Raw genomic sequence first — 15,109 nt, 5'->3', positions numbered from 1 at the left:
ATTAGGTTAAGGTTAGGATTAGCAGAAATGCTCTCCTAACCTGCTATGAAAAAGTCACTGCCAGTTTTTCGTCTAGTCACAACCATCATTCAGCCAGCCTACCGATGCATTCCCCCTCATACAGAATCTCTCTGACAATAATGTGATCAACAGACCAGGGGCCGCTCAGCCAATGAAAAGGTGGGAGTGCCATGTTGATTGTTTTGATTGGCTCCCTTGGCACTAAGCAGGCTGTGGAAGGGACACAAACATCTGGCATTAGGGGTGTGGCCAGAGCGTAGGCACAATGTACTGCTCCAATGCCTGAAGCTTGTGCCTGGCCACACCTCTAGTCTCTCCCCTACTCTAGCATTGGATGATAGACAAATCAAATCAGTGGAGTGACTGCCTGGCCTCACCTCTCGTCTCTTTCTCTCCAGTCAGATAGACAGACAGACGTACTGTAGATAAATCTATCAACGATGGTGGTCCCTGGCTCTCAACACATAGAGGACAAGATGTACCCTCCTCCGGAGGGTCTGCAGAAGGATGCTCATGTGCCTGACTTCAACTGTTATCTGGAACTTTACAAGAAGTCTATTGAGGAGCCGGACGGTAGGTTATTAAGGAGGCTGTTAGCCGTGTTAGCGTGCTTGTTGCTCGCAGAATAACTGAAGACTCATCTGCAACACAGAGAGAGAGTGTGTGTGTGTGTGTGTGTGTGTGTGTGTGTGTGTGTGTGTGTCTGTCTGTCTGTCTGTCTGTCTGTCTGTCTGTCTGTGTCTCTCTGTGTCTCTCTGTGTCTCTCTGTGTCTCTCTGTGTCTCTCTGTGTCTCTCTGTGTCTCTCTGTGTCTCTCTGTGTCTCTCTGTGTCTCTCTGTGCTCTGAACAAAATCTGTATGTCCTTTTTTTTCCTTTTCTTCTTGCAGTATTCTGGAAAGAGGTCGCTAGTGACTTCTATTGGAAGAAGCCTCCTACGGGTCACGTGCTGCAGTATAACTTCGATGTGACCAAAGGGAACATCTATGTCAAATGCATGGAGGGAGCCAAAACCAACATGTGTTACAACGTCCTGGACAGGAACGTGAAGGATAAGAACCTTGGTGAACGAGTGGCATTCTACTGGTAAGACATGGCATTCTACTGGTAAGACATGGCATTCTACTGGTAAGACATGGCATTCTACTGGTAAGACATGGCATTCTACTGGTAAGACATGGCATTCTACTGGTAAGACATGGCATTCTACTGGTAAGACATGGCATTCTACTGGTAAGACGTGGCATTCTACTGGTAAGACGTGGCATTCTACTGGTAAGACGTGGCATTCTACTGGTAAGACGTGGCATTCTACTGGTAAGACATGGCATTCTACTGGTAAGACATGGCATTCTACTGGTAAGACATGGCATTCTACTGGTAAGACATGGCATTCTACTGGTAAGACGTGGCATTCTACTGGTAAGACGTGGCATTCTACTGGTAAGACGTGGCATTCTACTGGTAAGACGTGGCATTCTACTGGTAAGACGTGGCATTCTACTGGTAAGACGTGGCATTCTACTGGTAAGACGTGGCATTCTACTGGTAAGACGTGGCATTCTACTGGTAAGACGTGGCATTCTACTGGTAAGACGTGGCATTCTACTGGTAAGACGTGGCATTCTACTGGTAAGACGTGGCATTCTACTGGTAAGACGTGGCATTCTACTGGTAAGACGTGGCATTCTACTGGTAAGACATGGCATTCTACTGGTAAGACATGGCATTCTACTGGTAAGACATGGCATTCTACTGGTAAGACATGGCATTCTACTGGTAAGAAAAGACAAAAGTTGCATTTGACTGTTTCAGAAAAAAATTGAAGTCAGTGAATAAGAATGCGGCCTACAATTTGAGCCACTGTCTGTAGCATACAAGTCTCCCTGGAGCGCCTCTGTACGGGACAGGAAGTCCTCGAGACACTACGGTACTACTATTCACTCCGTTTCTACATCAACACCCTGGCTTGCTCTGTTTGTGGGTCTAATGTAGCTGATTTGAGCTTTTCATTTCATACATAGACCAAATTACTTTGTCAAAGTGTGAAAATTTTACTTATCAGACAAGTAATACCTGTTCCTCAGAGTGCCAGGGGTGGGGGGGGTTAATGTCTACTGAGACCAACAGGAAATGAACACCCTGAGGGTTTCAGAGTCAGAAGATAAGCTGTTTTAACGGCAAGTAGCCTAGTGGTTAGAGCAGGTAGCCTAGTGGTTAGAGCAGGTAGCCTAGTGGTTAGAGCAGGTAGCCTAGTGGTTAAAGCAGGTAGCCTAGTGGTTAGAGCAGGTAGCCTAGTGGTTAGAGCAGGTAGCCTAGTGGTTAGAGCAGGTAGCCTAGTGGTTAGAGCAGGTAGCCTAGTGGTTAGAGCAGGTAGCCTAGTGGTTAGAGCAGGTAGCCTAGTGGTTAGAGCAGGTAGCCTAGTGGTTAGAGCAGGTAGCCTAGTGGTTAGAGCAGGTAGCCTAGTGGTTAGAGCGTTGGGTCAGTAACCGAAAGGTTCCTGGATCAAATCCCCGAGCTGACAAGGTAAAAAAATCTGTCGTTCTGCCCCTGAACAAGGCCGTTAACCCACTGTTCCCCGGTAGGTCGTCATTGTAAATAAGAATTTGTTCTTAACTGACTTGCCTAGTTAAATACATGGTAGATAATAAAATAAACTTTATCAACTGACGCATACAATGAGTTCCAACAGTATTGGGACAGTGACATGTTTGTTGTTGTTGTGTCACTGTACAACAGCACTTTGGATTTTAAATGATAAAATGACTACGAGGTTAAAGTACAGACTTTTTAATTTCAAAGTATTTTCATCGTTTAGCAATTACAGCACTTTTTGTACATAGTCCACCCATTTTAGGTGACCAAAAGTATTGGGACAAATTCACTTGTATGTGTATTAAAGTAGTCTTGAAGTTGAGTATTTGGTCCCATATTCCTAGCACGCAATGATTACATCAAGCTTGTGACTCTACAAACTTGTTGGAAGCATTTGCTGTTTGTTTTGGTTGTGTTACATATTATTTTGTGCCCAATAGAAATGACTGGTAAATAATGTATTGTGTCACTTAGTAGTCACTTTTTTTTTTGTAAATAAGAATATAATGTTTCTGAACACTTCTACATTAATGTGGACGCTACCATGGTTACGGATAAGCCTGAATGAATCATGATGAGTGTGAAAGTTACAGACACTACAAACACTGTATCACCCTCCCACACAAATGCTCCCCTCCCCTGTTATTCTAATGGTGAGAGGTTAGCATGTCTTGGAGATACAAAAACCTCTAAATAAGTGTTATGATTCCTTAAAACTGAAATCCCCATTTATAAGTGACACTTCATATGATGTAGTGCCGACAGAATACGGACCGTTTTGGATTACATCTGAGATCCACGACCAGACAGCCTTTATCTGGCTAGTGCTTTCACGTTACTCATCGACAAGGGGCTTTCACGCCTGATAGAGCTAAATTGTGTACATTCTTGGAAATCACTCACTTGATATGACATGGTAACGATAGAATATGGCTGTGTCAGTAATGATGAGACTGTCATACCTGCAGGTCTTAGACTAAACACACTAGGTCTGGTCACCTGCCTGTCGTCAGACCACTGTAAAACACTGCCAGGTGCCACTCTTGTTAAGGGAATTGAGACGCTGCCTTGATACTGTCACTGGCCTGTTCTCAATCATTGTATTATCCAGATAGCTGTAAGGGTAGCCGTAGCTGTAAGGGTAGCCGTAGCTGTAAGGGTAGCCGTAGCTGTAAGGGTAGCCGTAGCTGTAAGGGTAGCCGTAGCTGTAAGGGTAGCCGTAGCTGTAAGGGTAGCCGTAGCTGTAAGGTTAGCCGTAGCTGTAAGGTTAGCCGTAGCTGTAAGGTTAGCCGTAGCTGTAAGGTTAGCCGTAGCTGTAAGGGTAGCTGTAAGGTTAGCCGTAGCTGTAAGGGTAGCCGTAGCTGCAAGGTTAGCCGTAGCTGTAAGGTTAGCCGTAGCTGTAAGGGTAGCCGTAGCTGTAAGGGTAGCCGTAGCTGTAAGGGTAGCCGTAGCTGTAAGGGTAGCCGTAGCTGTAAGGTTAGCCGTAGCTGTAAGGTTAGCCGTAGCTGTAAGGGTAGCCGTAGCTGTAAGGGTAGCCGTAGCTGTAAGGGTAGCCGTAGCTGTAAGGGTAGCCGTAGCTGTAAGGTTAGCCGTAGCTGTAAGGGTAGCCGTAGCTGTAAGGGTAGCCGTAGCTGTAAGGGTAGCCGTAGCTGTAAGGGTAGCCGTAGCTGTAAGGTTAGCTGTAAGGTTAGCCGTAGCTGTAAGGTTAGCTGTAGCTGTTAGCTGTAGCTGTAAGGTTAGCTGTAGCTGTAAGGTTAGCTGTAGCTGTAAGGTTAGCCGTAGCTGTAAGGTTAGCTGAATGCTTGAGATGGTCATTTATGTCTCTTCAGCATGCAGCCAGACTGAGGCTTAGTCTTCCTGGCCAGCTTCACAGTCATTGGTCTGCTCTTGATCGTTGCATTATCTGCATATCTATGATATTGAAGTTTATGATATTCAAAATTGCTTTAACAGTTATTAATGCCATACTAAGTAATACAGTCAGCCACGTCTCTTCGTCGTGCACATGGCTGATGAGGTTAATGTCAGCTATCTACAGTACAACAGGTGAGGTCAGATCCAAGCTTTACCCAGGCAGACTGCCATGGTAACTGGGTCGGGGGCTTGGGAGTTGAGACAGTACTTGTGCAACAGTGTGCCGCATAACTAAACAAGCAGACAGACAGACATCGGACAAGCATTCAAACCGAATATAGACTGAACAAGCAGACAGACATCGGACAAGCATTCAAACCGAATATAGACTGAACAAGCAGACAGACAGACATCGGACAAGCATTCAAACCGAATATAGACTGAACAAGCAGACAGACAGACATCGGACAAGCATTCAAACCGAATATAGACTGAACAAGCAGACAGACAGACATCGGACAAGCATTCAAACCGAATATAGACTGAACAAGCAGACAGACATCGGACAAGCATTCAAACCGAATATAGACTGAACAAGCAGACAGACAGACATCGGACAAGCATTCAAACCGAATATAGACTGAACAAGCAGACAGACATCGGACAAGCATTCAAACCGAATATAGACTAAACTAGCAGACAGACAGACATGGGACAAGCATTCAAACCGAATATAGACTGAACAAGCAGACAGACATCGGACAAGCATTCAAACCGAATATAGACTGAACAAGCAGACAGACATCGGACAAGCATTCAAACCGAATATTGACTGAACAAGCTGCCAGACATCGGACAAGCATTCAAACCGAATATTGACTGAACAAGCTGCCAGACAGACATCGGACAAGCATTCAAACCGAATATAGACTGAACAAGCAGACAGACATCGGACAAGCATTCAAACCGAATATAGACTAAACTAGCAGACAGACAGACATGGGACAAGCATTCAAACCGAATATAGACTGAACAAGCAGACAGACAGACATCGGACAAGCATTCAAACCGAATATAGACTGAACAAGCAGACAGACATCGGACAAGCATTCAAACCGAATATAGACTAAACTAGCAGACAGACAGACATGGGACAAGCATTCAAACCGAATATAGACTGAACTAGCAGACAGACAGACATGGGACAAGCATTCAAACCGAATATAGACTGAACAAACAGACAGACATGGGACAAGCATTCAAACCGAATATAGACTGAACAAGCAGACAGACAGACATCGGACAAGCATTCAAACCGAATATAGACTGAACAAGCAGACAGACAGACATCGGACAAGCATTCAAACCGAATATAGACTGAACAAGCAGACAGACATCGGACAAGCATTCAAACCGAATATAGACTGAACAAGCAGACAGACAGACATCGGACAAGCATTCAAACCGAATATAGACTGAACAAGCAGACAGACAGACATCGGACAAGCATTCAAACCGAATATAGACTGAACAAGCAGACAGACAGACATCGGACAAGCATTCAAACCGAATATAGACTGAACAAGCAGACAGACATCGGACAAGCATTCAAACCGAATATAGACTGAACAAGCAGACAGACAGACATCGGACAAGCATTCAAACCGAATATAGACTGAACAAGCAGACAGACAGACATCGGACAAGCATTCAAACCGAATATAGACTGAACAAGCAGACAGACATCGGACAAGCATTCAAACCGAATATTGACTGAACAAGCTGCCAGACATCGGACAAGCATTCAAACCGAATATTGACTGAACAAGCTGCCAGACAGACATCGGACAAGCATTCAAACCGAATGTAGACTGAACAAGCAGACAGACATCAGACAAGCATTCAAACCGAATATAGACTAAACTAGCAGACAGACATGGGACAAGCATTCAAACCGAATATAGACTGAACAAGCAGACAGACATCGGACAAGCATTCAAACCGAATATTGACTGAACAAGCTGCCAGACATCGGACAAGCATTCAAACCGAATATTGACTGAACAAGCTGCCAGACAGACATCGGACAAGCATTCAAACCGAATATAGACTGAACAAGCAGACAGACATCGGACAAGCATTCAAACCGAATATAGACTAAACTAGCAGACAGACATGGGACAAGCATTCAAACCGAATATAGACTGAACAAGCAGACAGACAGACATCGGACAAGCATTCAAACCGAATATAGACTGAACAAGCAGACAGACAGACATCGGACAAGCATTCAAACCGAATATAGACTGAACAAGCAGACAGACATCGGACAAGCATTCAAACCGAATATAGACTAAACTAGCAGACAGACAGACATGGGACAAGCATTCAAACCGAATATAGACTGAACAAGCAGACAGACATCGGACAAGCATTCAAACCGAATATAGACTGAACAAGCAGACAGACATCGGACAAGCATTCAAACCGAATATTGACTGAACAAGCTGCCAGACATCGGACAAGCATTCAAACCGAATATTGACTGAACAAGCTGCCAGACAGACATCGGACAAGCATTCAAACCGAATATAGACTGAACAAGCAGACAGACATCGGACAAGCATTCAAACCGAATATAGACTAAACTAGCAGACAGACAGACATGGGACAAGCATTCAAACCGAATATAGACTGAACTAGCAGACAGACAGACATCGGACAAGCATTCAAACCGAATATAGACTGAACAAGCAGACAGACAGACATCGGACAAGCATTCAAACCGAATATAGACTGAACAAGCTGACAGACAGACATCGGACAAGCATTCAAACCGAATATAGACTGAACAAGCAGACAGACAGACATCGTACAAGCATTCAAACCGAATATTGACTGAACAAGCTGACAGACATCGGACAAGCATTCAAACCGAATATTGACTAAACAAGCTGCCAGACATCGGACAAGCATTCAAACCGAATATTGACTGAACAAGCTGCCAGACAGACATCGGACAAGCATTCAAACCGAATATAGACTGAACAAGCAGACAGACATCGGACAAGCATTCAAACCGAATATAGACTAAACTAGCAGACAGACAGACATGGGACAAGCATTCAAACCGAATATAGACTGAACAAGCAGACAGACAGACATCGGACAAGCATTCAAACCGAATATAGACTGAACAAGCAGACAGACATCGGACAAGCATTCAAACCGAATATAGACTAAACTAGCAGACAGACAGACATGGGACAAGCATTCAAACCGAATATAGACTGAACAAGCAGACAGACAGACATCGGACAAACATTCAAACCGAATATAGACTGAACAAGCAGACAGACAGACATCGTACAAGCATTCAAACCGAATATTGACTAAACAAGCTGACAGACATCGGACAAGCATTCAAACCGAATATTGACTAAACAAGCAGACAGACATCGGACAAGCATTCAAACCGAATATTGACTGAACAAGCAGACAGACAGACATCGGACAAGCATTCAAACCGGATATAGACTAAACTAGCAGACAGACAGACATCGGACAAGCATTCAAACCGAATATAGACTGAACAAGCTGCCAAAGGAGAACTTCCTGTCTATCTGAGGAAACAACAGGATGGATTGCTAAATTTTGGATTGAAATTACAGAAGTTGTGTTTTAACATGACGCAACAGGGTGTGTGAGGACTGGGGTGAAGTCCTTGGAAAGTTTAAAACAAAAGTCTGGATTTGAACGTAATGGCACTTGAGGTTAGTCCAAAACGACACAATAAAGGAATAGGTGTCCTTTTCAGGTGTATCCTCTAACTGACTGTGATGAATGACAACATGACCTGAATTGTTGACTCGGATAATAAAAGGCTTGATGTTTTTATATTGTATTGATTCAGATAAAGACTTGATGTTTTTAATGTCTGTTCTCTAGGGAGGGTAACTCACCTGATCACCACGAGGCCATCACCTACGGTCAGCTGCTAGGACAGGTTTGCAGGTGTTCCAATGTTCTGAAGCAGATGGGTAAGACAGTACACCTCAGTTTGGCATATGAAAGAAATAGGCTAGCTTACCACTTTTCCCAATTTACTGCTCTGTGAAGAACATTCATAAATGGTGCAACTTTTCATTTGGCATGTTTTAAATACTCAACTTCCCCGTCAAAACCAGCACAACATCACCCTTTTAACTTAACATTATCATATAGAGCTAAATACCATATATTATCTCCTCCGCCATTTTGTCTTCTGGCGTGTGTGTTACAGGAGTGAGGAAGGGAGACAGGGTGGCCATCTACCTCCCTATGATTCCGGAGCTGGTGTACACCATGCTGGCCTGCGCCAGGATAGGAGCTGTCCACTCCATTGTGGTCAGTGCAGGGATTGACATTATGGTTTTGGCCTATTGCCTGGGGAGAAAGTTGTTGTACTAGTAATCTGAATGGTGAACAAATGAGAAGAGATGAAGTCAATCAGAAATCAATCCCGGGTTTTATTCCAAATTGCAACAGGGAGACAACCACCCAGCATATGTAACAGTATAACTTTAGTCCGTCCCCTCGCCCCGACGCGAACCGGGGACCCTCTGCACACATCAACAACAGTAACCCACGAAGCATCGTTACCCATCGCTCCACAAAAGCCGCGGCCCTTGCAGAGCAAGGGGAACCACGACTTCAATTCAAGGTCTCAAAGCGAGTGACGTCACCGATTGAAACGCTATTAGCGCGCACCACCGCAAACTAGCTAGCCATTTCACATCCGTTACACACAGAAGCAGAGGAAAATGTCTAACTGGTCCGTATATCCTAATCAGTAGACGACTGTTCAAACAAAAAGGCACACACACTGTGTTTTACAGACGACAATAACAATCAGTGTCCTCTGTCCTTGTACCTTCAGAACATCGTCTCTAGTCTAGTGACCATCAATCAGTGTTTAAAAACAACACTGGAAATCATACGTATTTACACAAAGGCAGAAATATAGAACTACGCTAAACATTCTGTTAATCACCCTAAACTGAATATGAACTTCATCTGGGCTCCCGAGTGGCGCAGCGGTCTAAGGAACTGCGTCACTACAGTCCCTGGTTCGAATCCGGGCTGTATCACAACCGGACGTGATTGGGAGTCCCATAGGGCAGGCGCACAATTTGCCCAGCGTCGTCCAGGTTTGGCCGGGTTTAGGCCGTCATTGTAAAATAAGAATTTGTTTTTTAACTGACTTGCCTAGTAAAATAAAGGTTAAATAATATCTTAAATATTCCCATTACACAAGCGAACTGAGCAGTCGTGCTAGTTGAGCTAGCCCGGGTCTCCCATTGGACAGGTGATTTATTATTATTTAGTTTTTATAGTGAAAACACCCAAATTGGAAAGAATTCCAGTAGCCTGAAACTGATATTTCCAGTTCCTCCCCATTGTTTAAGTGAAAGACAGACAATTTAAGGCATTTATGACAGCCAGACAAGTTGAGCCTGCTTTTTTTACTGATAACTAAAATACAAAGAATTCCAATACTGATCGTTCTGGCAATATATGTCCTTTTCTGAGTGTAAAGCTCATTTACATTTTCGGATAAGTGATCATAATCTTTGAGGAAAACCCCCCCCCAAAAAATACTCCTGATTTGCCCGATGGTCAAGTGCCTTTTCAGACTTCAATGTCCCTGCTTTAAGTTTAGTGGAGGTGGTTTGATCATCCAGTGGCTCTCATGATAAGGAACCTTCTCTGAGACTTAACCTGAAGATTTGTGTTCGCTCTCTGATCTACTGTCCTGTGTAGGTGTTTAGCTCAGCTAGTTAATACGACTAATGCAGTCTTAACAAGGTGTGTCGACGTTCCACACTGTAATCTTTTGTCTCTGTGACCCGACTGTACTGACTGACATGAGGTACAGTGCTAATATTAGTGGGTGGGGGGGGGGGTCATGTTTGCCCCTGTCGGTTCTGCCTGACCTCGCCTTGCAGAGTTATCAGCTGTTCAGTAGCATGTGAACACCAGTTGGGATAACACCTGCAAACGGGGCTGCGTCCCAAGTGGCACCCTATTCCCTACATAGTGCCCCGTAATGGCACCCTATTCCCTACATAGTGCCCCTGTAGTGGCACCCTATTCCCTACATAGTGCCCCGTAATGGCACCCTATTCCCTACATAGTGCCCCGTAATGGCACCCTATTCCCTACATAGTGGTCCCGTAATGGTACCCTATTCCCTACATAGTGCCCTGTAATGGCACCCTATTCCCTACATAGTGCCCCCGTAATGGTACCCTATTCCCTACATAGTGCCCCGTAATGGCACCCTATTCCCTACATAGTGCCCCGTAATGGCACCCTATTCCCTACATAGTGCCCTGTAATGGCACCCTATTCCCTACATAGTGCCCCGTAATGGCACCCTATTCCCTACATAGTGCCCTGTAATGGTACCCTATTCCCTACATAGTGCCCTGTAATGGCACCCTATTCCCTACATAGTGCCCCCGTAGTGGCACCCTATTCCCTACATTGTGCCCCGTAATGGCACCCTATTCCCTACATAGTGCCCTGTAATGGCACCCTATTCCCTACATAGTGCCCCGTAATGGCACCCTATTCCCTACATAGTGCCCCCGTAGTGGCACCCTATTCCCTACATAGTGCCCTGTAATGGCACCCTATTCCCTACATAGTGCCCCGTAATGGTACCCTATTCCCTACATAGTGCCCCGTAGTGGCACCCTATTCCCTACATAGTGCCCCGTAATGGCACCCTATTCCCTTCCTAGTGCCCTGTAATGGCACCCTATTCCCTTCCTAGTGCACTACTTTTAACCAAAAGTAGTGCACTATGTTGGAAACATGTTTTACTTTTGGGACGCTGCCGGGGAGGTGTAATATCATGGTTGTTCCTCTCAGAGAATCCAGACTAGTCCTTCTCCAGCCCAGTGGGGGGGGGGGGTTAAAATGTGGGTCAGTCACACTAGAACTGTCAGCATGCTATTTGGCCCAGGATCATAGCAAGCATACATGAAAAGTAATTTTAGCAGCAAGCTGAGCCAGACACTATTTCAGTCATAACCTCTAGCGTCTCAAGTAGAGGTTATATCGTTGTAGTTTTTAAAAATACCTCATGTCTTGTGTGTCCCAAGGTTACATTTCTTTTTTATCTAGTATGCAGGACTATATTTAGACCTGTTTTAAATATAAGTGACCCCATTCCTGCTGGATCATTGTTCTATGAGCTGTCTCTCAATGTTTTATGGTTCACGAACGGGACATAAGAGTTAAAAGAGATTGTTGGTAATGTTTGATTGTTTTGGATATTTGCAGTATCACTCCTTTTTTCTGGTGTAGCATGATTTCTCATGTAGTTTGAAACACAAGGCACGTTTTTAAAGTTTAGAAGTGCTTTTGTATTCAATGCCATTTTGCTGGGTAATTTTTAAACGATAGGGACAAGAGTCCATCACGTCCTAAAATGTATTTCATATAAAACGCTATGGTCACATTTGAGAGGTAGGAAGACACTTGTAAATGCTACACTGTGAACTATTAACCTTGTCCAATGCAAAAGTGGATTTTTTTTTTTTTTAAAGGAACAGGCCTACAGTAAATGTTGAAACTGTGTGCTTTGGCTAAAGTAGATCTGGGATCAGGCTAACTCTAACATCAAATACCTATTTATTTATTTTTTAATATTGAACAAATGTTGATTCAGCAATTACAATCAACCATAATGTTCTGTTAAATGACTCCATTAGATGTTGGCTTCTCACCCTGTTATACATATCATACAACCTCACTGAGTTGACCTGCTGTGGTGTGTGTGTGTGTGTGTGTGTGTGTGTGTGTGTGTGTGTGTGTGTGTGTGTGTGTGTGTGTGTGTGTGTGTGTGTGTGTGTGTGTGTGTGTGTGTGTGTGTGTGTTCAGTTTGCAGGCTTCTCCGCTGAGTCTCTGTGTGAGAGGATCATGGATTCCCAGTGCAGTATCCTGGTGACTGCAGGTAAGATAAGAGTGGCTACTGGCTGATGTCCAGGGCCTAAATTTCCCCCCAAAAAATTGGTAGCACTGGTGCTCCAAACTTCAAAAAGTTAGGAGCACAACATAAAATCTAGGAGCACCAGAAGATGTATTTTGTTTTAATTGATTGAGATATAGCATATTGGGCCCGATATGAATTCTAGCTGCTTTTGAAGCACACGTTGTGCTCTAGAAACTAATATTTAACCCTATAAAGACGTGTTTATTATAAAAAGCCAGAATGTTGATACAAAAACCTGTCATTGACATTACAAAGAATACTAGGTTTCTTCATTGGGTAAAAGCACTACCTATTGAGAAGCTTTACATTGACAATTCTACACTGTCTCTTTAAGAGCATCACGTTTGTGCGGGACTACAGTATGTGCCAAGAGATGAGTCATTCATTCATAATCATTTATCTTCTAAAGAATGATCCTTTTTCTTTCTTTCTGTGCCCCCAAAAGTAACCGGGTTGTTAGCTAGCTAGCTAGCTAATGAGGTAACATGACTTAACATGATGTACTGGTAAAGTAACCAGGTTATTAGCTAGCTAGCTAATGAGGTAACATGACTTAACATGATGTGCTGGTAAAGTAACCAGGTTGTTAGCTAGCTAGCTAATGAGGTAACATGACTTAACATGATGTGCTGGTAAAGTAACCAGGTTGTTAGCTAGCTAGCTAATGAGGTAACATGACTTAACATGATGTACTGGTAAAGTAACCGGGTTGTTAGCTAGCTAGCTAATGAGGTAACATGACTTAACATGATGTACTGGTAAAGTAACCAGGTTGTTAGCTAGCTAGCTAATGAGGTAACATGACTTAACATGATGTACTGGTAAAGTAACCAGGTTGTTAGCTATCTAGCTAATGAGGTAACATGACTTAACAAGGTGTACTGGTAAAGTAACCAGGTTGTTAGCTATCTAGCTAATGAGGTAACATGACTTAACAAGGTGTACTGGTAAAGTAACCAGGTTGTTAGCTAGCTAGCTAATGAGGTAACATGACTTAACAAGGTGTAAACAAATGCCTGTGAGTGGTTTTGGAACGACCGGCGATATGGTTTAGGAACAGGACCTAAAAAACTAACTTTTTGATTCACCCGCCACTGTAGAAGCTAAATTAAAAATATCTACTAGCCACTCAGAATTCGTACCGGCCAATACATTTATTTGCCATAACACCACCAAAAACAACACATTGTTTTTCCAGGTTTCGGATTTCCTCCAGTTTTTTCCCCCTCAGGTTTTCACTCTCAATCACACTTTTCTTATAGAAAAACAAACGAATTGGATGTTCTAAGTCCACAACTCAAACCACATCAGGAAACCACGTTTGAGGTCTGGGGAAGAAAAATATATAAAATATATAAAAATATTTATATATTTTATATTAATATATAAATATATAAAATAATATATATTTTGGAGGGTATAGTTGCACTTTAATTTAATTTGCCTCAAAAGACTGGTGTTTGGCTGGCAGTGTTTCTGTTCTGCGCAATAGTAGAGTTTGCAAAAGAAAATACCACCCAATTTCATACAAATCATCATGATATCATATTTAACCTATACCCCCACACATTGGTACCGGTACCCCCATACTTGGTACCGGTACCTCCTGTATTTAGCCTCGTTATTTTGTTACTTTTTATTTTATTTTTTACCTTAATTTATTTAGTAAATATTTTCTTAACTCTATTTTTTTTTAACTGCGTTGTTGGTTAAGGGCTTGTAAGTAAGCATTTCACGGTAAGGTCTACACCTGTTGTATTCGGCGCATGTGACAAATAAAATTTGATTTGATATCATTATGCCAGATAATTTGAAAAGTTTTATGGGAAAGCCTTTCATTAGAAATCACTGTTTCAGTGCATCTTGGTTGGGTTGTGTTTCAGAGTACGCACGGCTCTCGACCTTCGCCTCTCCCCGAGTCCGTACGGGAGTTGCAGCGATGAGACAAGACTGTAACTACCAATTGGATACCACGAAATTGGGGAGGAAAAAGGGGTAAAACATTTTTTTATAGAAAAATAAATTACTTTCGCTAACTGGCTAAACAAAGTGGCGGACACGGGCATTCCCATTTTCCCCTCCAGGGCACTCTGAAACAACTGCCCAGTGAAGCCCATCATTACAACTATTATTATCTGGGTGATGTTTTCTTCCTGGTCACACTGGTGCTCTCAAAAATAAATACAAATGTCACGTCACACAACAAAATATCTAGGAGAATTTTAGAGCCCTGCTGATGACCAATAAGATGACACCTTGCATGTGGGACTTGGCTGGTCTCTAGTTGGACCAATCATCCTGGAGTTGACATCTTAAGTGGGCTCCCGAGTGGCGCAGCGGTCTAAGGCACTTTATGCAAGAGGTGTGCAAGAGGTGTCACTACAGACACCCTGGTTCGATTCCAGGCTGTATCACGCCCGGCCGTGATTGGGATTCCCGTAGGGCGGCGCACAATTGGCCCCAGCGTCGTCCGGGTTTGGCCGGTGTAGGCAGTCATTGTAAATAAGAATTTGTTCTTAACTGACTTGCCTAGTTAAATAAAGGTGAAATAAAAACATGTTAAAGTAATTACCTCCTATATGGGCTTGGGTCCCCAAC

General features: G+C 43.4%; 1 protein-coding gene across 3 annotated transcripts in view; it reads left to right on the top strand.

Moving 5' to 3' along the window:
* LOC139550090 (acetyl-coenzyme A synthetase, cytoplasmic-like) overlaps nt 1-15,109 on the top strand; it is a 37,258-nt gene that overhangs the window by 7,349 nt on the left and 14,800 nt on the right. Inside the window, exons 2-6 of one of the 3 annotated variants that reach the window (XM_071360716.1) lie at nt 420-594; nt 909-1,104; nt 8,416-8,507; nt 8,750-8,853; nt 12,400-12,472. In XM_071360716.1, the coding sequence (XP_071216817.1) occupies nt 462-594; nt 909-1,104; nt 8,416-8,507; nt 8,750-8,853; nt 12,400-12,472 (598 nt within the window). In that variant the 5' untranslated portion in view covers nt 420-461. Of the gene's footprint in view, nt 1-419; nt 595-908; nt 1,105-1,705; nt 1,714-1,790; nt 1,798-8,415; nt 8,508-8,749; nt 8,854-12,399; nt 12,473-15,109 lie in introns of those variants that run through there. The other 2 variants (XM_071360718.1, XM_071360717.1) reach the window with 2 other exon arrangements.

Source organism: Salvelinus alpinus, chromosome 23 (assembly GCF_045679555.1).
Source record: "Salvelinus alpinus chromosome 23, SLU_Salpinus.1, whole genome shotgun sequence".
Taxonomy (NCBI): Eukaryota; Metazoa; Chordata; class Actinopteri; order Salmoniformes; family Salmonidae; genus Salvelinus; species Salvelinus alpinus.
The sequence above is the reverse complement of the archived record's forward strand: the minus strand, read 5'-3'. Positions and strand labels throughout refer to the sequence as shown.